Genomic DNA, 25068 nt, shown 5'->3' with positions numbered 1-25068 from the left:
TAACATGGGTAACAGACCACCTTTGGTGGTTGTGAGATCTACAGCAGAAATGGCCTTAGCATCTTGAAAATGCACAAAGAATGAACAGGGTTCAGCTGGTCCATCCAGTCAGAGTTAGAGCACTGAAGTTTTAACTGTGTACTCAGCTTCTTGAAGTCCTACAAACTGTCTATCACAGAAGAAGAACTCGTAATGGGGAATATCCTGACGTGACTCTCATGGCTTAAGGAGCTTTTGCTGCCAGTGGCAAGTCCTGCTCACATTTTTATTTCCCTGTTTTTCTTGTGCAGGGGTTGTCATTAAAGAAAAAAACACTAGGTGCTTGTTTTTTTCCATTCAGTGGTACTGCAAACACCATAGCTGCAATTTTTTTATGGTGCCTAGGTGGAATGGTTCAGATGTTGTGATAGGACAGAGTGCTAGTTTTGTTTGCTCTTAAGTGTGAATTGTTCTGAAACTAACAGTGATAATTGCTTTTACGAACAGCTTAGGTTACTTGGTTTTTCTGGGGTGGTTTTTTTTTGTTGTTGTTGTTGGGGGTTTTTTGTTTTTTTTTGGTTGGGTAATTTTTTGAGGCTAAAAGCTGGAAAAACAGTTTGCCAAACTGCTAGTCACAGGGCATGTTCCTTCCAGGGTGTGGCAAACTTTATTGCCTTTGAGAACTTCTGGGCTTAGAAATGCTGCTGGGTGGATAGTGTTGGAGACAGCAGTCTTTGTGCCAAAGCTTTGCCTCATCAATGTCTTCGTAAAGGTCTACTGGGATAAGTTATTAACCTTCTACATCATGCCATTACAGCCATTTTTCTTCTAGTGGTTTCCCTGCAGGTAGATCTAGGGGTTCCTCCAGGCTCCCATTCATGTGTCTCACTTTTGTCTGGAGGGTGTTAGCTGTTGGGGTCTGCTGGGGTGAATTTGGTCAAGGGCATACTGCCTTACCAGAAGCAGGATGGAGAACATCAGGTGTGGGGAATCTGAAATGAATACTGAGAAAATTTTTCCCTAGGCAGCTGATAGCCCAGGGCAAGATGAGGTGGTAGCAGTCTTTGGTGTGCTGCACTCTTAGGATGGTGGTGTGTTCATGCGGTAAAACTTGTGAGGTCTGACGTGATAGGAATTGGAGATAAAGATGTAAGAGGAAAGCATCCTTCACTCCCTTGTCTTGCTTGGGGAAACAAAGAAGGTTTAGCTATTGAGGGTAGCTGGCTTTTGAGGGCGGAGTTGCAATATCTCTTCAACCACTGTCTTTCAACTTCAAGGTTTCTTCTGCTAGTTAAAATTTTGGGCTTCATGAAGCAACTCTGAGCAACTGAGGAAACAGCCTTCATGTTAATAATTTTCTCTGAAGTTGAATGGTGTGTGGGGTTTTTTGTTTGTTTGTTTGGTTTTTTTTTTGTGTGTGTGTGTGTGTTTTGGTTTTGGTTGGTTGGTTGGTTTTGTGTGGTTTTGTCAAGAAAATGGTGGTTTATTTGTGAGCTTTGGGTTTCCGTTGCACGTCTGGGCAAACAGCTTTCTACAATTACATTTTTGGGCTTGTGTGTGCACAGAGCTGAATGGAGAAAAATCTCCTAATCTCCTGGCTGAGACAAGGGAGCAGCCACCATAAAGCCAGGGCTAATTTAACATGCTTCAGTTGAAGCTTCCCGTTTCCCTCCCTGGACTGTAGCAAACCCCCACGCATGTTTCCACTGATCTTATGTGGGGTTAGAAGGAGTGGCATGACATTTGCTGAGAGAAATGGGACCTCACTGGGAATTGCATGTTTACTTTAAGGGTTTGCGGGATCTTCAAGACTAGCCTGGACCTGGCAATTAGTATGGTGTAAGATTGACAGTCTTCAGGGTGGCCATCGTCATCTTCACCTGCTTTGTGTGACACCTCATTTCAGTATGGTCCCATTGTATAGGAGAAGCTTCTTTGTGCCACTGCAACTCCAGTGATTATCATGCACATTAAGCCATTTTCACAGTTCTCTGGTATTTTAGGAATTTTGGAGCCATTGTTGAGTGACTGTGCAGCTGGAGTGTGGCAGGAAAGTGGAACAAAACTAGTGAAATGTGCAGTGGCTGTGGGAGGCCCAAGCAAGTGTTCTAAAACATGGGTTAAGTGGATGAGCTGTGATCCATAAAATGGAGCAAGTTTGACTTAGTCTGTTCTACCAAGTCAGCACTATTATTGTTTTAGTCTAGTTAAACACTGTAAACTAGATCTATCATGCAGTCTGACCCAGGGTCTTGGTCAAAATCAAACCCTGAAGATACAACTAAACCCAGCCTTGCTCTGTCATAGCAGAGCAGTTAAAAGCAAAGAAATCAGCCTCTATTCAATTGCTGAACTTCCGTTATTTGTAGTTTTAATAAGCAGGAATAAATATTCAACAAAAAAGCTTCCTGTTCTTAAATGATTGTGTTCTTCTGTTTATTTATAAACTTGAAATTAAATATTTGATTTTTTTTTTTTTATTATTTTTAATTTAAAGCAGGCTAAATCTCATGGGAGTTATGTCTTCCAGATGCATGAACTAGAAATGGTTTATGCCCTGATTCTCATCTGGAGGATCATATGATGACTTGGGGTAGAGGTGTTATCCTGGAATAGCTCAGAGTAGCTCAAGGGTTTGGGATGTGCCCCCTCTCTCCCTTTTGTGTGCTCTCCCCTGACTACAGGTATCTCAGGTTTTAAGTAGGGTGGAAGATGCTATGGGAAGTGCTTTGGGGTCTCGGGAGCTGGAGGTTAAAATAGGCAATTCCAGTGCCCACCATTTAGGGACATGTTTCACACCAGCTTTGCTATCTCTCCGTGGGGTCTTTTGAAAGTATTTATACTCCCAGAGGAATATAAATGGGTTGTAAATTCTCAGTGGAGCTTGCCAAGCTTTAGCTGCACAAGCTGTGTCCTACCACAGGGCTGTGCTTTTCTGCCTGCTGGCCAGGAAAAAATGAGAAGCCTTTTCACCTAGGGGAATTTGCTGTGGGAGCTGCCACGACCACATGAGTGGCCAGATATTGGATGTGAGTAGTCCTGATCCCAGGGAAACACATGCTGGAAAGAAGCATCTGGGATGTGATTTGGCTTGTTCACCTTCTACCCCAAAGTCTTGAGGGTCACAGGCAGAGATTGTGGCTCTTTTGGGAGCTTTTCCACATGATTACTGCAGAAACACGGATCTGTGCTTTCTGTTCCAGTTTGTTCAGGTATACTATTCAATTCCAAGGGAAAAACATTCTTCAGATGCTGCTTTCGAGGAGCATGGCAGAGGCCAGAGAGGAAGCAGGCAGGTTTCTCTCACCCCACTGTTTGAGACTGGGTGCTACGGCAGCGTTTTAATATCTGCAAAGCTCTGTGTGTTTTCACAAACTTGTAACCTCTGCATCAGGAAACCGTAAGAAAGCAACTGCCTCTCTGAGCCTCAGCCTTGCTGCTTGCTGTCTGTAGCAGGGTGGGGGAAAGGAAGTGTGATGCTGATCCTGGTATGTTGAGCATACCTGCTCATAGCTTGGCTATACACAGGACAATTGTGAGGGGCTGTTCCAATTGCAGGTTGCAAACTGGAGGCAAGTGGCTTTCAAGGCTTTGGCTCTAATTATCCATGCTGTAGAGCATCAAGTGATGTGTTCCTTCCCTGGCTAGCAGTGTGCTAGTGGGGGTTCCTCTCAGTGTCTTAACAGAGTCCCCCATCCTGTCATGAGTGATTCCCAGGCATAGGGTGAGGCAACAGTGAACATGTGCTCTCAGCCAGGCTGTGCAGCTTAAATAGTGGGCTTGCAGGATGAAACAGCAAGCAGAGTAAAATCATGGTGCTTCTAGAGATAAAGTATTTGTGGTTAGTTTACCTTGGGCCATGCATCTTGAGGTGGCCAGTCTTGTCTTTTCCAGTGAAGGTACTGAACGAAGAGTTCAGTCCTGCATCTGCATTATGATAAAGCTGCTGTGATTCCTGTGAGGCTGGAGATGACCGAGAACAGAGAAGTATCCAGGCAAGCCTGTGTTAAGGAAGTGCTTTGTCTCTGTGGGGAAGTAGGGCTCTGCTGTGTGCCTTAGCAAGGACTTACACAACTGTGGAGCTGCCCCGAGTTCTGCCAGGAGCTGGATGTGTTTGTAAGAAATGAGTTCTGCCTCTGACTCATTTACCAGCTGGGAAAGGTCAAAGGACTTTAATCTTGGGTTAACAGGCTTCCTCTGTGCTCTTGTTTCCCCAGGGTGGCCACTGACCACAATGTTGATAACACCACGGCAATCCTTAGAGAGTGGCTGAAGAATGTGCAGAACCTCTACCATGATGTGGAGTGGAGGCCAGTGGAGGACCCCCAGTGAGTACTGCAGTGAGGGGCTGACTAAAGCTGTTTGGTGTATATCTCAAATTTTCTAGGTTTTCTGTTTTCAAACTAGGAGATGTACTAAAAGTCCAAGCATTAAAATGTGGTGGGTTTTTTGGTGTGCGGGCTCATTCTGGGTTGTTTGGGTTTGGTTTTTTTTGTTCTGTTGGGGTTTTTTGGTTGTGTTTTTGTGGGTCTGCCCCACTCAAATTGTGTTCTTATGGAGCCCGTAGAAAGGTTTCTAACTTCAGTGAAGCAAGTCATGCAGAACTTCAGGGAAGAAAGCATTTTCCGTTCAGTTATTTAGTATCTGCAGCTGCTGTCTTTGCATGGTAACCAAATAGAACAAATAGCATCAGAAGCTACGGGGAATAAAAGTGGTTGTATTTATTTGCAAAGGAGCAGAGAAATCATAGCCCATTCCCATAGTGTCTGTGAAAGTTCTGAGATGCGTCAAATATTCAGTAAGTTCTGAGAACAGAACTAGATTTAATTCAGTATTGCGTGAATTGCAGCGTGATTGCTTTGAAATATGACATTAGGTGTATTGGACTTTTATTGCTTTGGTTTATCTATTTATTTGTTTTCCTCAAGATCAGCTGTTGCTGTTTTTTCTTTCTCTTCTATTTCTTCTGTCAGAGAAGATTACATCAGTTTCCCCTTTCTTTAGGCTTGTTTGGTTTTTGTTGTTGCTTTTCAAGGTCCTTGGTGCAGTGATGGAACATGTGTGGTACAAACCCACAGGGAATGCTTGTTTTATTGACTTTTTTGAATACTTTCATTGGAATTGAGTTTTCTTAATCCTGTCAAACTTGGCTTTTTTAAGTATTGTAAAATTCTTTAAATTCTTAGTTCCTTCACTGGCTTATGCTGGCACTGTTTCAAAGTCCGTAATTTTTATTCCATAGAGGGATCTGTCCCTAAGTTTCCATCCACCTTTGTTACAAAGTGTTTGCTTTTGGACCTGATTCTGAAAACAGACATGTTCATAACTTCACTCGCATGATTGGTCCTGTTGTGTTGGGTGTTTGTAGATTTAAGAGCTGTTATTGGGATCTGTTAACAGTACTAATAATGCCCGGGCCCTGAGGGATTCCAAATAGCCTTCATCTTCACATCCTCAGCTTGTTGATTCTACTGGATGTAGCAAAGCTGCATTTACCTTCTTAAACTGAAAGCCTAGCAGTGGACAGATGACTTTCTGCCAGAGGGTTAGATGAGGTGAATCAACTTCAGTTCATTTTGATGGGGCAACCTCTGCGTATGCCAGGTGAGGGGCTGCTGCTGCAGAAGAAACTCCTGGTTTTGACAGTGCTTGCGGTTGCTTAGTTGGCAGGAAATGCTGCAGCACTGCTTGTTCTCTGGTGCCCTGCATACACATGCCAGCATGAAACTTGGAATCATTCTCTCTCAGAACCTCTCCTGGGTTGCCTGAGGTGACTAACTGTTTTCCTTTTGGAAAGAAGGCAGCAAGGGAACTATTTTTGTTTGCTTGGTTGGGTTGGTTTGTTTGGGATTTTGTTTTGTTTTGTTTTTTTTTTTTTTGGCTCATGTAATAGAGCCCAGACATGGTTTGCAGTCCCTTTTTCTTTTTTTTTCTTTGCTAGGTCTTACCCAGAAGAAATGGGGCCAAAACATTGGCCAAGCTCCAGATTTACTCATGTGATGAAACTCCGACAGGCTGCCCTGCGTGCTGCACGAGAAAAGTGGTCAGACTACATCCTGGTAAATACAAGGTTTGATTTATTAACTGACCTCAGGCAAAAGCTTTTCGGGTAGTCACTTTGATACTTGGGGCTGTCAAAATTTTCCTTTCCATTTAACGATAAAGCTCTCTGCAATGAGGTGCTCCGTGTTATTTCTTGGTCTGATGAGCAAGGGATTTTGCAGCTGGGGAGGTAAGTCCCTGGGTAAGCCCAAGGCTTTCTCCAGAGGTGTCAGGATTGAATGTAGTCCTGGTCATAAGTAGGTACCTGCAAAGGACCCCCAGATTGAAACTCCACTTGTTATTGATGAAATATAGGGGAAATAGTTCTGCAGAAAAGTTCTGGGAAGATGCATGCCTTTGGTCACTACAGCAGCAGTTAATGGGGGTGTTGCCACCTGAACAAGGCAAGGATAAGGCCTGTTTTTAAGAGGTTTTGTGATCCTCTTTACAGAATAAACTTGTCCTGAATTTTCAGCAATGTTTTTTTTTTCCCTTCCAGCTCCCTTTCCCCCATGCTGGAGTAACATTGTGGAGAGTCAGAGGGAAACTCCACCTTTTCTCATCTCATAGCTTTCTGGTAGGCTTAACTGTAACAGTGCCCTGTAGTATCAAAACCACCAGCTCAAGTGTTTTTTGGCTTTTCTGGGGGGGTGGTTTGCCAGCCTCTTGCCTCTGGCTGTATTTTTTGGCAACCTCTTACCAAGAAGCTGTCAGGGGAAGCATATAATTTAATCTAATAACAGACTTCCTTTTCTCTTCTCTTCCCCTCTTCTTCCTTTAGTTTATTGATGCAGATAATTTACTGACCAACCCTCAAACCCTGAACCTGATGATAGCAGAAAACAAGACGTTGGTGGCACCAATGCTTGAATCTCGCTCCCTCTACTCTAACTTCTGGTGTGGCATCACCCCACAGGCAAGTGACCTCATGAACGGTGCTGGGTGACTGTGCAGGCTATGTGTTCAAAGGCCTCCTGCCTTGTGTCTTTGGGCATTGGTTCTGTTCTGTTCTATGGGCTTTGCCATCTGCTTTTTAGTGTCCTTCTGGAAAGAAACTGCTGTAGCTCTGAGACGTGCAGAGGTGGTGTTAGCATGTAGTGAGGATAGTGGTGTCATGCCATCATCTCACCTTGTGCCTCTTGTTGGTGGCATCCCAAATCTTGGGTGAGTATCTTTGGGAAAGGCCTATGTGTTTATAGAGAATCTGAGAATAAGAGTAGAGAGGACATTTCAGTCTATGAATCTTTTTTCTTTGTTTTCTAACTGAGCTGTATGTATCAGCAAAGGAATACATGTTCTATATTGGGTGTGCAGGCACATAGCTGAAACTTGCTTTCTTATCTGAGATTCCTCATGTGAAAAAGCTGAATCTGGAGGAAGCAGAGCTTGCTTAGCCAAAAGTTCTGGGAAGTGATACAATCCCACTAACTATATGAAAGATACTCACATACCCACCAGAATTTGAGTTGTTTCCATATGTTTGTGTAATGGCCTTAAAACTCTTGGTACATAATTTTAGACCAGCTTTTACTGTATAGCAATGCTAATCTAAGACAAATTTGCTTTTCTCTCTATAGCTCTCCATTATGGATAGGCTATTTTTCTCACACATGAACAAGATTTATGTAGTGGGGCAGCACCCTTTGCTTTGTCGGGAGTGTGTGCTCTGAATTGTGTATGTAAAGGGTACTGCTGTAAAGGACAGAAGTGCTGAGCCTAGAAATTTAATGTTACGTTCTCACATCACATATAATGCAGTAAGTATCAGATATAAAAAATGTTGTATAGTAGAAATAGCATTATTTTTAGAGCCAGAATGAGACTGAGCTATTGCTTTATAAATTGTTCCACATTACTGTGGTGTGTTGACCCTGGCTGGTAGGTAAGTCCCCACCGAGTTGCTTGCTACCACCTGGTGGGATGGGGAAACAAACTGGAATGGCAAAAACCAGATGGGAAAAAGCCAAGACCAAGCCTAAAAGTAGCTCTCAGTGGCTGAGATATGGACAGGTTAATAAGTGAATAGGGGAAGAAAAGCCCCAAACAAACAAGTCACTATCACCAGATGGATGGCCAGCCATTCCCCCAGCACCAGTTTCTTTGGATCCCAAACACCCTCCCTCTCTGTCCTTGCTCATGTCAGTGTTATTGCTGAACATGATGTTACAGAGCACAGAAAATAACTTTGGTCACTTTGGGTCAGCTATGCCAGCTGTCTCCTCCCAACCTAAGGGGAAATCCTGCCTGACCAATTTGGTGGCCTTCTATGATGGGGCTACAGAACTGATGGACAAGGGTAGTGCAGTTGATGTCATCTACCTGGACTTGTGTAAAGCGTTTGACACTGTCCCACACGACATCCTTGTCTCTAAATTGGAGAGACATCAATTTGATGGATGGACCACTCAGTGGATAAAGAACTGGCTGGATGGCCGCATGCAAAGAGTTGTGGTCAATGGCTCAACGTCCAGCTGGACACCAGTAACGAGTGGTGTCCCTCAGGGATCGGTGTTGGGACCGGTCTTGTTTAACATCTTTGTTGCTGACATGGACAGTGAGATTGAGTGCGCCCTCAGCAAGTTTGCCGATGACACCAAGCTGTGTGGTTCGGTTGATACGCTGGAGGGAAGGAATGCCATCCAGAGGGACCTTGACACGCTTGTGAGGTGGGCTGATGCCAACCTCATGAAGTTTAACCAAGCCAAGTGCAAGGTCCTACACCTGGGTCAGAGCAATCCCAGGCACAGCTACAGGTTGGGCAGAGAAGAGATTCAGAGCAGCGCTGTGGAGAAAGACTTGGGGGTATTGGTTGATGAGAAAATGAACGTGAGCTGGCTGCAGTGTGCGCTTGCAGCCCAGAAAGTCAACCGTATCCTGGGCTGCATCAAAAGGAGCGTGACCAGCAGGTAGAAGGAGGTGATCCTGCCCCTCTACTCTGCTCTTGTGAAATCTCACTTGGAGTATTGTGTGCAGTTCTGGTGTCCTCAACATAAAAAAAGACATGGAACTGTTGGAACAAGTCCAGAGAAGGGCCACGAGGATGCTCAGGGGACTGGAGCACCTCCCATATGAAGACAGGCTGAGAAAGTTGGGGCTGTTAAGCCTGGAGAAGAGAAGGCTGCGTGGAGACCTCATAGCAGCCTTCCAGTATCTGAAGGGGGCCTGTAGGGATGCTGGGGAGGAACTCTTCATTAGGGACTGTAGTGATAGGACAAGGGGTAATGGGTTAAAACTTAAACAGGGGAAGTTTAGATTGGATATAAGGAGAAAATTCTTTCCTGTGAGGGTGGTGAGGCACTGGAATAGGTTGCCCAGGGAGGTTGTGAATGCTCCATCCCTGGTGGTGTTCAAGGCCAAGTTGGACAAGGCCTTGGGTGAGATGGTCTAGTGTGAGATGTCCCTGCCCATGGCAGGGGGGCTGGAACTTGATGATCTTAAGGTCCTTTCCAACCCTAACTATTCTATGATTCTGTGATTCTATGAACCTCTTGCTGTGGGGGGCAAGTGTGAACAAGAGTGAGAAACAGAGAAGGCCTACTGCTGTGGAAACACTATTCAGCAGCAGCAGCTACAGCATCGACATGTTATTAATACTGCTTTGGTCACCAGTCTAAAACACAGCACTATGTGGGCTGCTATGAAGAAAATTAACTGTATCCCAACCAAACCCATTACAATCACCTTGTCCATAAAAAGATTTCAGCAGCAGAATCCAAGGTATAGAAGGGCAGATCTATTGTCACAGTAATTTTTTGCTCCTTTTCATTCTCAGCCTTTGAAATGTTCTTAAGTAAGCTGTAGATGGACTTCACAAGACATTCAAGCTGAAATGAGGACTGTAGTTAATGCTTTTCTTTTATCCCAGCTAAGCCTCAATAATGAGATCAGCTTTTTGACCTGTTGGCCAGTCTGCTCCTGGCATGTGTTTTGGCATCCTTTGAGGAAGTGGGTTCCTAATCTGCATGTGTCCTAGAACAGCAAGAAGGCTTTTATTCTCTTGAAAATTTTCCCTTTTTGCCCACATTGGCCCTGCAAAGCTTCAGGGTTTCCTTTTTACACCCAAGCCTGAGTCTTGTATTTCCTTGTTCATAAATACAAGCTTGCCCTACTGCTTAGACAAGTGAGTTCAAGCCTGAGCTGCATATAGATCTTTGAGCCCTCCCTGAGCCATGTGAGTAGGAGTACTTTGAGAGGCTCCATTGTCCTGCTGTTCCCTACCCTCTTGCTTTGTTCTAGAGAGCTAACCAGATACTAATTGTTGTCATCATCACTGGAGTGAAAGAAGAAGCAAGCTCCATTCCCCCTTCCTTCTATTTACCTGGCATTAAAAAAAAAAAAATTAAATCATTCTTCCTTCCCAGTGTTATCAAGGACACAACTAGCGACCACACGTAGGGTGAAAATATAACAGTTGTACTGGGTCAGACCAAAGGTCCATCTGTTAGCAGCAGTTCCTAGCAGATTCCTAAGGAACAGTATAAGAACACAGCAAACAAGTGAATGATACTTTCCCAAAATATTTTTCCATCCTCTGGGAATCTCCTTCATGAGCTCTTGAGGAAGGTCTTTGTCTTTAAAGCCCTCAGTGATTTTTTTTATTTTTATTTTTTTTTACTTTCTCTCTTTTTTTTTTTTTTTGTTTTCTTTTTTTGGTACCCACGCCATCTTATGGTGAGGAGTTCCACAGTTCAAACTAGCTAAAAATAGCAGGAATAGTCCCTGAACTTTCCAGATTCTTGGAAGTAAATATATAGGAAAGGGGGGGTGTTTACTTGTTTCAGTTTTTGTTTTGAAATGGAGATAAAAATTTCATAGCGAAGGCATTGTCCTTTAAGTTTTTAAGGTTAAGTTCTGAGACAGCCAGGTTTTCCACTGATATAAATCTGCATTGTTCCACAGGCTGAAGTAGATTCTGCCTGAGTGCACCAGCCTTGGCCCTGGCCCCTAGTGTTAACTATTTTCTGTCATTACCAGCATTAACTGAAAAAAGGAAAGTGTGTGTGGGGAACATAGCAGCAAATGCATCTTGCTGAATTCTGGGTGAAAAGCTACTCAAATGGAAAGTTCCCACTTGATTTTTTTATTCTTGGTTGCTGCTTCTTGTTTCTGTGCTTTCAGTCCCACAGCTTCATGCTGTCAGCCTTGCTCTCCCTGGGAAGTTGGTGAGAGGGGTAACAGCTGGAGCATGGCCTGAAACACAGCTTCTGGCACTGAGAAACTGACTGCTTGACATTGAGTTGTCATGAAGCTAACCTTAGGAGAGCACAGCAACAGTGCTGACAAGTTGGAGTCTTTCTTGACTACACAGGATTTATGAGCAGTGAAAACCCCCCATACCCCTTAGTGAGTACCTCTGGAGGTACTCACTAAGTAAATCAATCTTACCTCTGGAGGAGGTAAGATTGATTTCCAGCACCTTTCACCTGTGGGCATTCTCGGATGTCTGTTAAAGGTTGAATATCTTAACCCCTCCTTCAGTAGGAATGTTAGTAAGATCTCTGCCTACTCACTCCTTTTCATGAAAATCAGACCAGCTGTGATACCTAGTCCTCACAGTATGGTGAGAAAGCATCTGAAGGGCAGAGGGGAGGATTGACAGATACATAATCAGACAAATGCATCATACCGTGTTTCTACACAAAACCAGGGTAAAGTGGTTCTGCAGTGATTTGCTTAGCTGTTGCTAGGATGCTCATGGAAAATATGATGTAAAAGTAACTTACTTTAGTGACTCATCATTTCTGTAAAAACCAGAATCTGCTCTGGATCCAACCAGATGTCATATTGGTCTGTTAGGATTTTCTTTCTGGAGTAATTCAGTGTATTTATTTCCAAATGTGGTAGCTTTAGACATACTGTACCTGCAAAACCAGCTGTGAGCCACACAATGTGAGTACTGGAAGTCTAGCAAAGATCATGGCTACAGAGAAATGTGCTGGCTGAAGTGCCTCCTCCAGAGTGTGTGGGGAGAGCTCAGGTGTGAGTATTAAACCTGCTTGCCCTGGGGTGGAGGAAGCGGGAATTCTTATGGAGAAGATGGAGACTGAGATGATGCCTTTGATGCAGTGAAGCAAATAATCTGCAGGTCCTATTCTGTGAGATACTGAATGAATGTCTTCTGTGTGCCTGTTGAATATGGGGGATGTCATGGATGCTCAGTAGCTTCCAGGATCAGACCTGAGATGTATGTGCAAAAAAGCTTTTTGAAGAGTCAGGAGAAAATAGTCCAAGGTTTGAAGCACTATTGCAAGGGAATTTTGCAATGGAAAGGCCTGGATTTCCAATAGCTATTAAAAAAGGAAAGAGAAGGTCAAGCTTAAACTTTTGGGATGGAGATAGTTTCTAAATACTTGACTGAGCCCTTTCCAAATGGGAGACATTTACAAATCTGAGAATTAAGCTGATCAATCTCTGCTGAGGGAGGGCTAAGGGTGAGAGTTTTTGCTAATGTCTTGTAACAAGCTGCCCCCTTGCTGTGATTTCAGGGCTATTACAAAAGAACCCTGGATTATCCCCTGATACGGGAATGGAAGAGGACAGGCTGTTTTGCTGTCCCAATGATTCATTCCACATTCCTCATCGACTTGAGGAAGGAGGCCTGCACCAAGCTGATGTTTTATCCCCCCCACCAGGACTACACCTGGAGCTTTGATGATATCATGGTCTTTGCCTTCTCCAGTCGCCAAGCAGGTATGTCTGGAGCCTTCGCTTTGCAGGATTCACTTGCAGAGGCATGCAGACCTCTACATTGAATTCACAGGCCAGAAGTCCTGTGTGACTTCAGTAGTGAGTTAAGACCCTGTTCTCTTTCCTCTTTTGGACCTGTTCAGGGATAGCCAGCAGCACAGGACTGGCAATGGACTTTTGATTCACAGCTAGCTTCAAAGGAAATAGGAGCTGTTCTTGGGATAGGGGCAGTGTTTCAGAGACAAAATTTGTGGCATCCACCATTAATTTGTGTCACAGCAAGAGAGTAGTGAACAAAGGTGAATACTGTGAGTATTCTGAAGACTGAAGGCAAGGTATTTAAAGTCACCACTTGTAGGAGATCCATGAGGAAGGGGTGAAGGCCAGAGGCTCTTTAAATGTAGCAGCCTTTGTGGAAAACAAAGCCCAAGATGATCATCCACAGTGTTTATGAGGTTTTGCTTCGTGGCAGCTCAGCAAGAATTGTCTGAGGGAGGTGGGTTTCGGTTTGGGGTTTTTTGGGGTGTTTTTTTTTTTGTTGGTTGGGTTTTCTTGAAAGCAGCATCTCAAAAGTGCAACTTATAGGGGAATGATGTGGAGCCTGTGGGCTGTGCTGAGAGGAAATCTCTTGCAGGCAAAAGTGGGTCAGAGCTGGTGTGTGAGCAGTAAAATCGCTGCATGATTGCCATTGTATTACTGGTACTTTGGGAGAACCAGGTGAGCACTGTGCTGCCTTGAGACCCTTGGGGCATAGCAGAGAGAAAATGGGTGATGTTTTGGCTGATACCATGATTGGTTTCACCTTGGCCATGGGAGGATTTCTGTTAGATGTGAAATACAAGGGTCCCTTCAGGCCAAGTCACAACCTCAGTGCCCTCTTTCCTTGTCTGGAATGGCTGTTGGTGTTTGCTGAGAGCTCCAGCTGTGTCTGAGAAATCACTGTCAAAAATTTAAGGGCTGATCTTGCTGTACTTCTGGTGAAGATGTTCAGTCCCATTTGTTTTCGGAGCGTGTATCTGGTGGGTATTGTGTCTCCTGTGAAGTCCTGGCTAGCAGACGTGTGTATAGCAGTGTCAGAGCTGAAAGGAGCTCCTGGGAAGGATATGGTTGTAATGGCCATCTATATTGTTCTTTGCCCTGCTGTGTTGAAAAAGTGAAAGTTTGGGGCCTTATAAGGCAAAAGGGACTGATGAAAGCTCACTGGCACCAATGAAATGCACTTCTGTTTAGAGCTTCATGAGTGGTTTTCTGACTTACTGAAGTGAAGTAGTGGAGAAAAATGGCTTGTGGGTCCTCCGAGTGATGCGCATTCGGTGTTACCTGTGCTGTTCGTAAAGGAGGCAAAGTTAAGGTGAGCAAGAAGGGCTGTCCCTCAGGCAAGCAGAGAGAAGGTGCAGCAGTGTAGCTGGTTGGATTTGGCAGTTGCTTCTGCAGAAGAGACGGGCTGAGAAAACTGCCTTTCCCACCATTTCCAGACCAGCACAGCAGACACCAGATGTCTGTAGCTTTCCTTTAGGTATGTTTCTGGTGTGAAGTTCTTGACAGTACTGAAAAAGATGGCATTGTCTTGGCTGACTAAGCAAGGCATTTTAAAACTCAGCTATGAGAGCATGAGGGGCATCAAATCAGAGAGACAAATGGCAGAGGCAGCAAGAGCTGAAACTGGAGCCTTGGGAGGCAGAGGTGAGGTGGGGTCCTGACTTTCATGGTCAGGACACGGAAATACTGGCTCCAGAGGAGAACTGAAGTTCAAGCCTGGCTAGCAAAGCAGGCTCCCTCCAATCTACTTGCCCCACTTGTTCCCTCTGACAGCTCTCCCAGAAACACAGCATCCAGTGAGTGTGGTAACTGCACTGCGTTAGCCCCATCTGTGTAAGAAATACGTTAGGGATTGAAATCCATCATTTTCCCCTTCCATCCTGGAGCACTTTAGCTTTTCCCAGGATTGACCCATGACATCAAAGGCTTTGCTTCAACACCCTGGCCCACTGATCTGCTCAGATTGTTGTCCTGGGCTGAGTTTTGTCACCCAGGGTAAAAGGATGACATCCAAGTTCAGAGATGGGAAAACGCCTCGGGTCAAACCATGGATTTTCCACAGTGGATCTACTGCTCAAAGCAACTGTTTTGTGATGCTCCGAAGAGACCATCCCACCTCTGCTGGGAGGATGTGGCCTGTGGTGGGAGTACTGACTCAGACCAAAATCTCAGTGTGGCTGGGCTCTGTAGGGCCCCTTGCACTCTATGCAAGATAGCATTTAGCCAGCCAGATGTCCTGAGCTTCCTTTCAGCCTGAGGCTCTGAAGAACTGGAGCCAGCCAGCAGGAAGGTCTGCTCACAGGGCCCTGGGGGAAATAGAAGTTGCCTAAATGTGGCTGTGGGTTTAGGGCATAGATGTGAATGCTCATCACTGCCTGACAAAGGCTGATCATTACACAACTGGCTATACCTTTTCTGTCCCTGGTAGCAATGCTTTACTTGATTACAGAGCCCAAGAACAAGTCCACCTCCCCATTTTAAGGTAGCTTTACCATTCTAAAACAGCTTTTATCCCAGAAGGAAAAGAAATAGTGGTGCGAATCTGTACAGATCAACTGTGTTTTAAGCCAGCAGAGGATAAGAACAGAGCTCAGTGAGCCAGGTAAGGTTAGTTGATGAGGTCAGTGCCAAATCCATGAATGTCAGCAGGTAGTATTTTTTATTATGCCATCTACCTAAATTGCAGCTGAAGAAAACTGCCTCCACCCTTCACTCTGAACTTTGAAACCTGTGTGTTTCCCCTACCTTTGAGCCCCATTTATAGAATCATAGGCTGATTTGTGTTGTAAGGTACCTTAAAGATCCACCTAGTTGCAACCCCCTTGGCACGGGCAGGGACACCTTCCACTACATCAGGTTGCTCAAAGCGCCATCCAACCTGGCCTTAAACACTTCCAGGGATGCAGCAGCCACAGCTTCTCTGGGCAACCTGTGGCAGTATCTCACCACCCTCATAGTGAAGAACTTGTTCCTAATGTCTAAATCTCTTCTGTGTTAACGCTATTCCCCCTTGTCCTGTCACATTCCGCCCCTCACCCCCTTTTTGGAGGCCGATGCTGAGCACTGGGTCTCCCTGAGCTCTCCCTGAGCACGGAGAGAGGCCCCATGTCCTAGGATCGCTGCTGCATCTCCTTCATCATAGCTGCAGGTGAAAGCCCATTGCATCACTTGAGGCTGGCTTACTCAGAGGCTGAAAACCTGTTGCTGCTTTTGGCTCTGGGTTTATGAAGGGATTGTCAGGTGAGGTGCCAGGTCTGAGCAGTGCAGGTGGGGTTTTGGGGATGAGGGTTCCTGTGGTACTCCCCAGGTACCCTCAGGAATCCTTCTGTATGTGCCTGTGTATCAGACACTGCTTTTGCTATGGGCAGTTATGCCTCTGCTGTATGATTGTTTCTGTAGCATGAAGGCAAAGGCTGCAAAAGACCCTGTATCTGTTCTAAGAGGAGGGTTTCCAGTCTCTCCTAGAGGGAAACTGATTGCAGGGTAAAAATACCTGCTGTTAGGGAGCAAGTAAAAACTGATTTTGTAGGGGAGGTCACTTGCTGCTGGCCGAATAAGCCAAAAATATCACTGTGGTGCTTTTGATTGGTTGCTTATGAAGCAGATCTTCTTGGGACTGAGGTGCTGGTAAAGGTCTGACTCTAATTTCCTTTTTTTGTATGATCCCCAGGAATACAGATGTTCATCTGCAACCGTGAACACTATGGTTTCCTTCCCATGCCCCTGAAATCACAGCAGACACTGCAAGAAGAAACTGAGAACTTTGTGCACACGCTAATAGAGGCTATGAGTAAGTTGCTGTGCCCTGCCATGATGGACACCACAGATGCCAGCCCTCACTCCCAGTACCCCCAGTTGATGTTTGTGGAACTCTCTTGCCAGCAGCCCAGCTTTCTTCCCCTTGGGAGCCTGCATCCTGATCTGATTGTTCTCATGCGATTTTGATATGTGGTTTTCCATTTTCTCCCCGGGGATGTAATCACTTCACAGTCAGGTCAACCCCATTCACAAAATCCCTCAGCTTCCCCAGATCAAAAGCAAAGATGCATCTTTAATGTGGAGCAGATGCTGCAGAACTCAGTTTTTTGTCATGATGTCTGTCTGGCACATGGCTGCTGGCTTCTGCTTTGCACCATGGATGCTTTCTGCTGTACTCGCTCCTGGCCTGACTTCACATCCCGGCTCCTTGGGGCTTTTGGCCCAATGATGAAAACACGTGGCGGTACCTTGTATCGATGCAACATGTATGTGAAGGTAATGCTTGGGATCTCTCATCTCTTTCAGTCGATCGTCCTCCCATTGAACCCTCTCAGTATGTCTCTGTTCCTCCAAAGCACCCCGACAAGATGGGATTTGATGAAGTAAGGAACTTACTTTACTGTTACTGTCTTCCCATTCATCACCTAGAGGACCTGGGTTCTCCCTGCTGCTGAGCTTCTAGCTATTTCCCTCAAAGTATATTATCTTTTCACGTAGTTAGCTCTTTCCTGATCACTCCTCTTTTGGTCTTAAACATTTTGCAAGGAGAAAATAGCCATTTTTTTTTCTTTGGAGAGAAGTGCTGAGCTCAGGGGAGCAGAATGGAAAGGGCTCAGGACGTGCTCTTTCCCTCTGGTGTTTGCTCTAGAGACACAAGGACAGCCAGGTCTGTGGGCATTTAGTACCTGCTACGAGAGCCATGTTTAGAAGTGTAGACTTGTGTGCAAGGGCCATGCCCAGCAAATCTTTGGACCTCCTGTCTTGAAGGTATGGATGTTTGAATCCAGGGGAGATGGAGAAGTTGGGCTGAAGTGCAGGTTATTTCCCCAGTTCTTGTGTGTTTCCTCTACATGTGACTCTGCGGAGCAGCTTGGCAGTCCTTCCATTCTGTGCCAAGATGCAGTCTTTTGGGAAAACTCTCCTGCTTTCCAGTGACAGAAGGGAGTGATTTCTCTCACCTGAGAGAAACACTGGACCTCTGGAGCAGCTGTGGGATGCAGGCTGCCACCTGGATTCTAGCCCAAGCTGGGTATGGTCAGGAGTGATGAAAAGCATGCATGCTGTCTCTTTACTGGGGCAGCTCCTCCCCCTGCCCTTCTTGGTTGCCACATTTTTCTGCTATGGCCTTAAGTAGCAGTGAACTACAAAGACGGTTGCTGACACTGGTAGTGCCCCAAAAAGCTGCAGAAATTCCTCTCCCAGCTCTGGCTCATGTTGTGAAGAGGGCAGGCATTGAGAACAGACTGGATAGGGCTCTGCTGTGCTTTAATTAACCAGTGCTTGTGTTATTCACAGAGCCAGCAGCCCCTGCGTATGCTTCTTCCAGGGTGGCAGTGGCACTGTGGCCCAGGGAGTTGTGGTGATCAGGGGAGCCTTTGTTTTCATGGTGTATCCTGCTCCATCTGTTTATAGGAATCATAAAGTCTGAACCTGATTTGGCTCTGTGTGTTTGAGTGTCTGTGTTGAGGACACAGCTGGTGTAGTTTTTTCCATGTTGTCCTTTGTGGCTGCACTTTATTTATCCAATTTATTATTTTTGCATTTGTACTGGGCTGGAATTTGATCTGCTCCTTAGTGGGCTGCACTTGCTTGCTGGGGACTGAAAAATATCTCTGACCCTCTTCAGTGTACCTGCAAATGAGGGTTTAAGTCCTCTGCCCTCCACCAGAGAGTCTATACCCAGTGTTGGCTCTCTGCTAGGCTTTCTGCTCTGGCAGGGGTAGCAGTGGATTTTCAGTGTCTGAAGTAATGACAAAAATCCTTTCTTTACTGTGTCCTTGTACTTGAAAGGTGGCCCCACTGATAGTACTCAATAGAGGCAGTGGCAGCATTGTGGAGAAACGTGTGGGTCAGTGTTCCCCTAGGACTGAGGCTGGAGATGACCGTGATACTCTGTGTTTAATATGAATCAAAGCATCCTATATCTTTGTAAGTTACAGACTTTGCTGTGACTGGTACCCCCTCAACTTTATTGACCCTGAAAGAGCAAGTTTCCCCTGTGAGCGTCCATAAAAAATGGTTTTAAGATTGAGAAGTAGCCTCTAAGCTTTCAACTCAAAACCAACTCAATCTTTTGTTGCAAATTCTAAGTAACCTGGATGAAAACACCCCCAATATTTTCAAAAGATGTGCTTTTCCAGTGGGGCTGCTGGAGAAGAGTGGATCAGGACTCCCTTTTCTTCCTCGGTGCCAAACTGGGAGGCTGATGGCTTTCTCTTCTATGCAGATTTTCATGATCAATCTGAAGCGTCGGAAAGACAGGCGGGATCGGATGCTGCGGACCCTCTATGAGCAGGAGATTGCAGTCAAGATAGTGGAGGCTGTGGATGGAAAGTGAGTTTAGGCTGGGGCTGGTGTTTGCAAGGAGCGGGTTGTGCAAAACTGCTTAACACCATCTCCTTGGATGCCCTGGCGCCTCCTTTCTGGTGGGGAAGGCTGGGCTGAGGGGAGAGGTGAATATCGCTTTTACCTACGCAACAGTCTGTTTGGGGCAGTTTTGCTCTCTTTCTTTCTTCTTTTGCAATTAGTCAGTTTCCATGAGAGAGCCAGGGCAGGGTGGTTCAGACTAAGGCAAAAATTGGGTTAAAATCATGCTGATTTCTGTGAACTGTAACGCTTGCACACAGTTCAAAGGAGTCAGCAGTAAAAGTGAGAGCAATTATCTCCTGGGAAAGGCTGTCCACCCTAGCGCTGCAGAGCTGCTATGTTACAGCGTTAACCCTGACACATCCCTTTCCGAGTTTACTCTAAGGTGTGTTAAGGCCTTTTTACAATGAGAAACCGAAGCAGCAGCTTTTGGTCTGGGAGTTGCAAAAGGCCTCAGGGAGATAGGAACCCACGTGCCATCTAGCGGTCTTGAAGACTTCAGCACCCATCAAGACCTCTTAGGAAAACGGTCTGAGCCAAGCACCTGCCACATTGATGGTTCCTCAAGAAGCTGTTAGCAGAGTTAAGGCTATGATTTGTTGGATCGATTTAGAAATGTAAATCAGTAAGTTAATTTTTCTCGGGGTTTGTGAGTGAAACCAGTGCAGGCATTTCTCAAGATAGAGGTTTTCTTTGAACATCAGCAGCATTTCCCATGTTGTGTCCGTGCCTGACTTGAATTCGCTTTTCTTTTAAACGGTGATAGATGTTTTCTCTTTTCTCAGAGCACTTAACGCAAGTCAGCTCAAAGCTCTCAGCATTGATATGCTCCCAGGATACCGGGACCCATACTCTTCCAGGCCACTAACCAGAGGAGAGATTGGCTGCTTCCTTAGTCACTATTACATCTGGAAGGAGGTAAGGAGTTTGCAGGTGCCTTGGTGTTCCTGAAGGTAGGTGCAGGAGGAAGGCACACAGCCAGTCCTAGGCAGAGCATTAAGTACGATGCTGGTTTCTGGAATTGTAGGATGGAACAGTTTTCCTTGGTTTGTAGGGGATCAGGCATGGGCATTTTCTTGAACACAGTATTCAGCTTTCTTGTCTCTGCTTTCCATTTGGCAGCAGAGATGAATGATTTTTATCAGAGTATTTTCATGACTGTTTGCAAACCATCCAGTAGCCTGCTTGGAGCAAGTTTGTTTAGGAGAAAGGCAAGAAGGTTTTGAAGAACAAATGGTGTTTCAAAAACTTCCTCTTTTTATCTCTTGCTCTGCATGTAGACTGAAGCAAGCTCCAGTGACTCTGCTGACTGGCTTTTTTGAGTTGGCATGTCATGAAAATGCTTAATAGTAGGCACCTCAGTTACCTGAGCTAAGAGATCTTGCTTGGGTGATAAAAGCTTCCATCTGTCCCTGGTCACCTGAAGAGGAAAGCTTGAGAGGATCTGGGCTGTGCTGGTCATAGATGCTGCAGTTACACAGCCCCACATCAGCGGGAGGGATTATTTCATGTATGGTGTGGCAGAGACAGGGGGAAAGACTTGGTACTGAAAGAAGACTGGGCAATGGCAGTGGTTACTCAGATGTAGACAGCCCTCTGCCTTGGGAGGTGTTAGTTGCAGCACTTCTCAGCAGGGCAGGGCACTGCTCCAAAGAGTGTAGAGCCAGCAGGAGTGACTTCAGTGCTGAGAAGTCGGGCAGTGCAGCAATCATATGATAATGTGGGAACCCAGGTACAGGATGTCTTTGCACGTGTGTTCTTCAGGTTGTCAGGGCCAGACTGGATATGCTCGACTGTCCTCCTTCAGACTTCACAAACACTTTCTCCTAAGAAGGAGTGTTTTCTGAACAGCAGCTTTGGCATCAAAGGCTGCTGCATGTTCCTCTGGGGAGGTGGTTGCTGTGCTCATACGAGGTGGCAGCTCTTGGCTTCTAGATGGTGTGTGCGACTTCAGATGGGGATGTGCCACTGTGATTGCTTCTGAACCTTTTGTTTTCAGGTGGTGAACAGAGAACTGGAGAAGACGCTTGTTATTGAGGACGATGTACGCTTTGAACACCAGTTTAAGAGGAAGCTCATGAAGCTGATGGGTGACGTTCAACAAGCCCAGCTAGACTGGGAGCTTATGTAAGTAACTGTCCCTCAGCCACCTGGGAACTGCTGGGCACACAGTGGAGGTCAGCAGCACCTGCTGTGTCATGGTGGAGATGCAGGTTAATGCTGGAGTTCAGGGGAAGGTGGCAGAGACTTCTCAGTGGCTCTTGCCATCAGGACAGATCTGCCTTCTGGGGCAGGCTGGAAATGGTGGTGTTAGTTCAGTCCTGAGGTTTGGACCATGTCATCTTTGCTCCCTTGTGAAGTCTTTCACAGTTTTGGCACTCAGTGGGTTAAGGCTTGGATGTCTGGGAGGGGTGCAGGATAGAAATCTGTGGGCCTGGTCAGGGATTACTTCTTGGGTTGCTCCGTTGCCCTTCTTTGGTTGACATGAATAGTCTTCTGGTCTTAGTTGCTTCAGATTCACTTTGGTTTCAGTTTCCTTGTTTTTTTCACCCTTTAAGCTACATTGGCCGGAAAAGGATGCAGGTGCAAGAGCCTGAGAAAGCAGTTCCCAATGTCATGAATTTGGTGGAAGCTGATTACTCATATTGGACCCTGGGGTATGCAATCTCTTTCCAAGGGGCTCAGAAACTCATTGGAGCTGAGCCTTTCAGCAAGATGCTGCCTGTAGATGAATTTCTGCCAGTTATGTACAACAAGCACCCTGTGTAAGTAGTAAGTCTTTGTTGCTTATGTTGACGTGAGCTGGATCTTTCTAATACCCTTAAGCCAGATCATATTGGTGTGTCTCACTTCTGTAGCCTGGCTGGTGGGAGACAGGGCTACTTGGTTTTTTGGCTCTCTAGAGCAGAGCTCCTGACAGAGGTCAAAGGAGGTGACAGACCTGCTGCAGAGGAGTTATTGTCCACAGGCCCTGAACTGAGTAAGAACTGGTCCTGAGACACTTGGCTATCTCTGGTAATGAAGGTGTTGGGTGCATATGTTGTGTGTGGTTGTAAGATGGGAGGTTCTGGCTGTAGAGAGTCAGAACTCTCTACTAGAACGCCACCCAGCAACTACCTCCACTCCCTGGGATCAGTTTGCTTGGTGGGTTGGCTTGTATCTCTCAGTCATAAGCAGTGGCACTGGTGAACTCTGTTACTGGGGTGATTTTTCTCTCCTCTTTAGAGCGAAGTACATGGAGTACTATGAGTCCAGAGACTTGAAAGCCTTTTCAGCAGAACCCCTTCTTGTTTACCCTACACACTACACCGGGCAGCCAGGCTACCTCAGTGACACAGAGACCTCTACAATCTGGGACAATGAGACTGTGTCAACAGACTGGGACAGAGCACACTCCTGGAAAGCCCGTCAGCAGGGCAAGATCCACAGCGATGCCCAGAGCAAGGGTGCTCTGCCTTCCCAGTCACCTCTCAACGCGCCATCCTCCAGGGATGAGCTATGACTGTCCCCTTCCCCTGGGACTCTGTTGACAGCTGAACCTGCCTCACACTTTAGCTTTTCACCCTTGAAAGTTGTAGAGCAGCTTTTTGCGTGGCCTCCTTCCCACTGCTTTGAATGGCAAAGCACAGAGGTTGGACCCTCCAACTAACCGAGCCACTTAGGACTGGGTGGGAGATGAAGGAGGAAAAAGAACAAGTGTTCCAGAGTGGCAGAAAAAAGGCAGAGATGTGAACAAAAGCCCTCACAGGCTTTTGTAAAAATCCCCAGCCTTGAACGACGTCTTCCTATAGTTCTTCATGCAGAACACTGTATTTATAAAGATTAATATATAGAGGTGTACAAGTGTTAATACCTTTCTGGGTAGCTGTAACTGGGCTGCTGTATCACTACAACTTCTTGTAGGTTTGCAGGCTTTTATAGCTGTGTGCACTGAGAGAAGCTGCAGGCAAGTATTTGGGTTATTTGGTTTTGGTTTTGAAACTGATCCGGGTCAGAATCAAGATGGTTTCCAGAAATGTTGAGTGCTCTGGAGCAGCGCTCCTCTGTAGCCTCTGCTCCCTCATCACCTCTCAAAAGAAAGGTGTTGCTAGCTTCCCCTCCGCAGACTTCAAAACTTGCTAGATCCCATCGAAACAGGCCTCCCAGCCCAGAACTGATGTCTTGGCGTGTCTAAAATCTTGGAAGCTGGATGGGAAAGCGGAGGGTTTATCTCTGCACTGCCTGAAGGGAGCACAGGTGGAGCTAGTCTGTGTCATGTCCTGCTTCTTTCCCCATCTCAATTTATTCAGGAAAACAAAGCCTGGAAAACAACCTCTTTGCAGGCCTGTTTAATTAGGCCATAAAGCCAAGCACAGGACTTCTAGGATCTAAACAGTTTGTTTACAAGCTGCTTGCACTATCCTTATAAAAACAAATCAACCTGCAGAAGTGTTTGTATTGTCAACTGTACTGTTCTCAACAGCTGTGATAGAATTGTGCACTGCAGCTCTATTAGGCACAGAGCTCAAGCTACAGGCTGCTGTTGCAGCAGCTGGGTTGGGTTGGGTTGGCTGGGTTTTGGTGGTGATGGTGGTGGTGTTTGGCTTTTTTATGTTTTCAATAATTAGTGGTCAGTGTTGTGCTTCCTACTAAAGAAGATGTGTTACTACCTGTCAGCCAGTGTGATAATACATAGAACCTGGTGCAAGATGAGCAGCTGTGTATTCTTCATTGGGTGAGAGTAGCCCTGGCAAGGAAGGCCAGCTCAAGAGTTTTGCATCTGTGTCACTCTGCCATGGAGTCACTGGCTGTATAAATGTGCCTGCTCCACAGCTACCACCTGGAAGCCATGTTCCTTCTGCTGTCCAGGCTGGAGCAGGTGCCCATACGCCATGGTGAGTACGAACCATAGAATCATAGAATAGTTAGGGTTGGAAAGGACCTTAAGGTCATGTGGTTCCAACCCCTCTGCCATGGGCAGGGACACCTCACACTAAACCATGTTACCCAAGGCTCTGTCCAACTTGGCCTTAAACACTGCCAGGGATTGGAGCATTCACAGCTTTCCTGGGCAACCCATTACAGTGCCTGACCACCCTCACAGTAAAGAACTTCCTCCTTATATCCAATCTAAACTTCCCCTGTTTAAGTTTTAACCCATTACCCCTTGTTCTATCACTGCAGTCCCTAGTGGAAAGTCTCTCTCCAGCATCCTTGTAGGGAGCAGGTCTGCTGCAGACCACCACACACAGCCTGGGTCATTCCTTTCTGACAAGCCCTCTTGCTTCCTCCTACGATGTTGTTTTACGAGTGGCAAGTCTGAAGCCATCTGCTTGAAGCACGATGGCCATCCCAGAGATGTTGGTGAGAAGCTTGGTATAGCCTTCAGAAGCAGGACTTCTGTGAACTGGTAAGCATCCAGCATGTTGTCAGGTGTCAACGTGAATATGAGCATGATGTTACTAAATTGGTCCATCGCATCATGCTTCCCTTGGGATTGAGGCCTGGGTCCCGGCAGTTTATTTTGCAGTGTAGCTGTTTCCCCAAGCCTTTAGTAATGCTGTTTGAAGGCTGACAGCTGCTGGAGGTGTGGTGAGAAGGGTGTGTGAGAGAAGCAGGGCCTCAGCTTGGCACAGCACATGGTAACGTGCATGTGCATCTGAGTCTGTCAGAACAGGAGGGATGAGCCAGCATGGGTGGGAGAGCTCCTTTGGCCCGGAGTCATTTCTCCGATCCAGTACTGTGGCTGCCTCTCCATGTTAAGGCTCCTTGCTGTGTTCATAGACATTGCTCATACACGTATCTCTTCCACCCTCATGTGCTTTTTCTTCTGTAATAGACCCAGCTCTGTGTCTGGTAGAGAGGCCTCTCCCTTATCCCAGCCATGGGAGCTGATTTGCCTGTGTCAGCCAGAGCTCTGGTTTTAGCAGCCCTTCCTCTTGTGGCCTTTCGTGAAGTCATTGAAGCAGTTTCTCCATGAACATCTTGGCTGAAAAC

At 46.0% G+C, this 25068-nt stretch overlaps 1 protein-coding gene across 1 annotated transcript in view; it reads left to right on the top strand.

Moving 5' to 3' along the window:
- Nucleotides 1–23359, top strand: part of COLGALT2 (collagen beta(1-O)galactosyltransferase 2) — a 53413-nt gene extending 30054 nt beyond the window's left edge. The window contains exons 2-12 of the mRNA XM_057426979.1: nt 4197–4307; nt 5921–6038; nt 6803–6937; nt 12507–12711; nt 16418–16537; nt 17032–17108; nt 18953–19059; nt 19878–20010; nt 21092–21219; nt 21651–21857; nt 22318–23359. Of these exons, the coding sequence (XP_057282962.1) occupies nt 4197–4307; nt 5921–6038; nt 6803–6937; nt 12507–12711; nt 16418–16537; nt 17032–17108; nt 18953–19059; nt 19878–20010; nt 21092–21219; nt 21651–21857; nt 22318–22594 (1618 nt within the window). The 3' untranslated portion in view covers nt 22595–23359. The remainder of the gene's footprint in view (nt 1–4196; nt 4308–5920; nt 6039–6802; nt 6938–12506; nt 12712–16417; nt 16538–17031; nt 17109–18952; nt 19060–19877; nt 20011–21091; nt 21220–21650; nt 21858–22317) is intronic.
- Nucleotides 23360–25068: the final 1709 nt, after the last annotated feature.

The sequence above is a fragment of the Pezoporus wallicus genome, unplaced genomic scaffold, assembly GCF_028554395.1.
Source record: "Pezoporus wallicus isolate ANWC-B61680 ecotype Strahan unplaced genomic scaffold, APGP_CSIRO_Pwel_v1 scaffold_7107, whole genome shotgun sequence".
Lineage (NCBI taxonomy): Eukaryota > Metazoa > Chordata > Aves > Psittaciformes > Psittacidae > Pezoporus > Pezoporus wallicus.
This window is presented reverse-complemented; position numbering and strand designations above follow the sequence as displayed.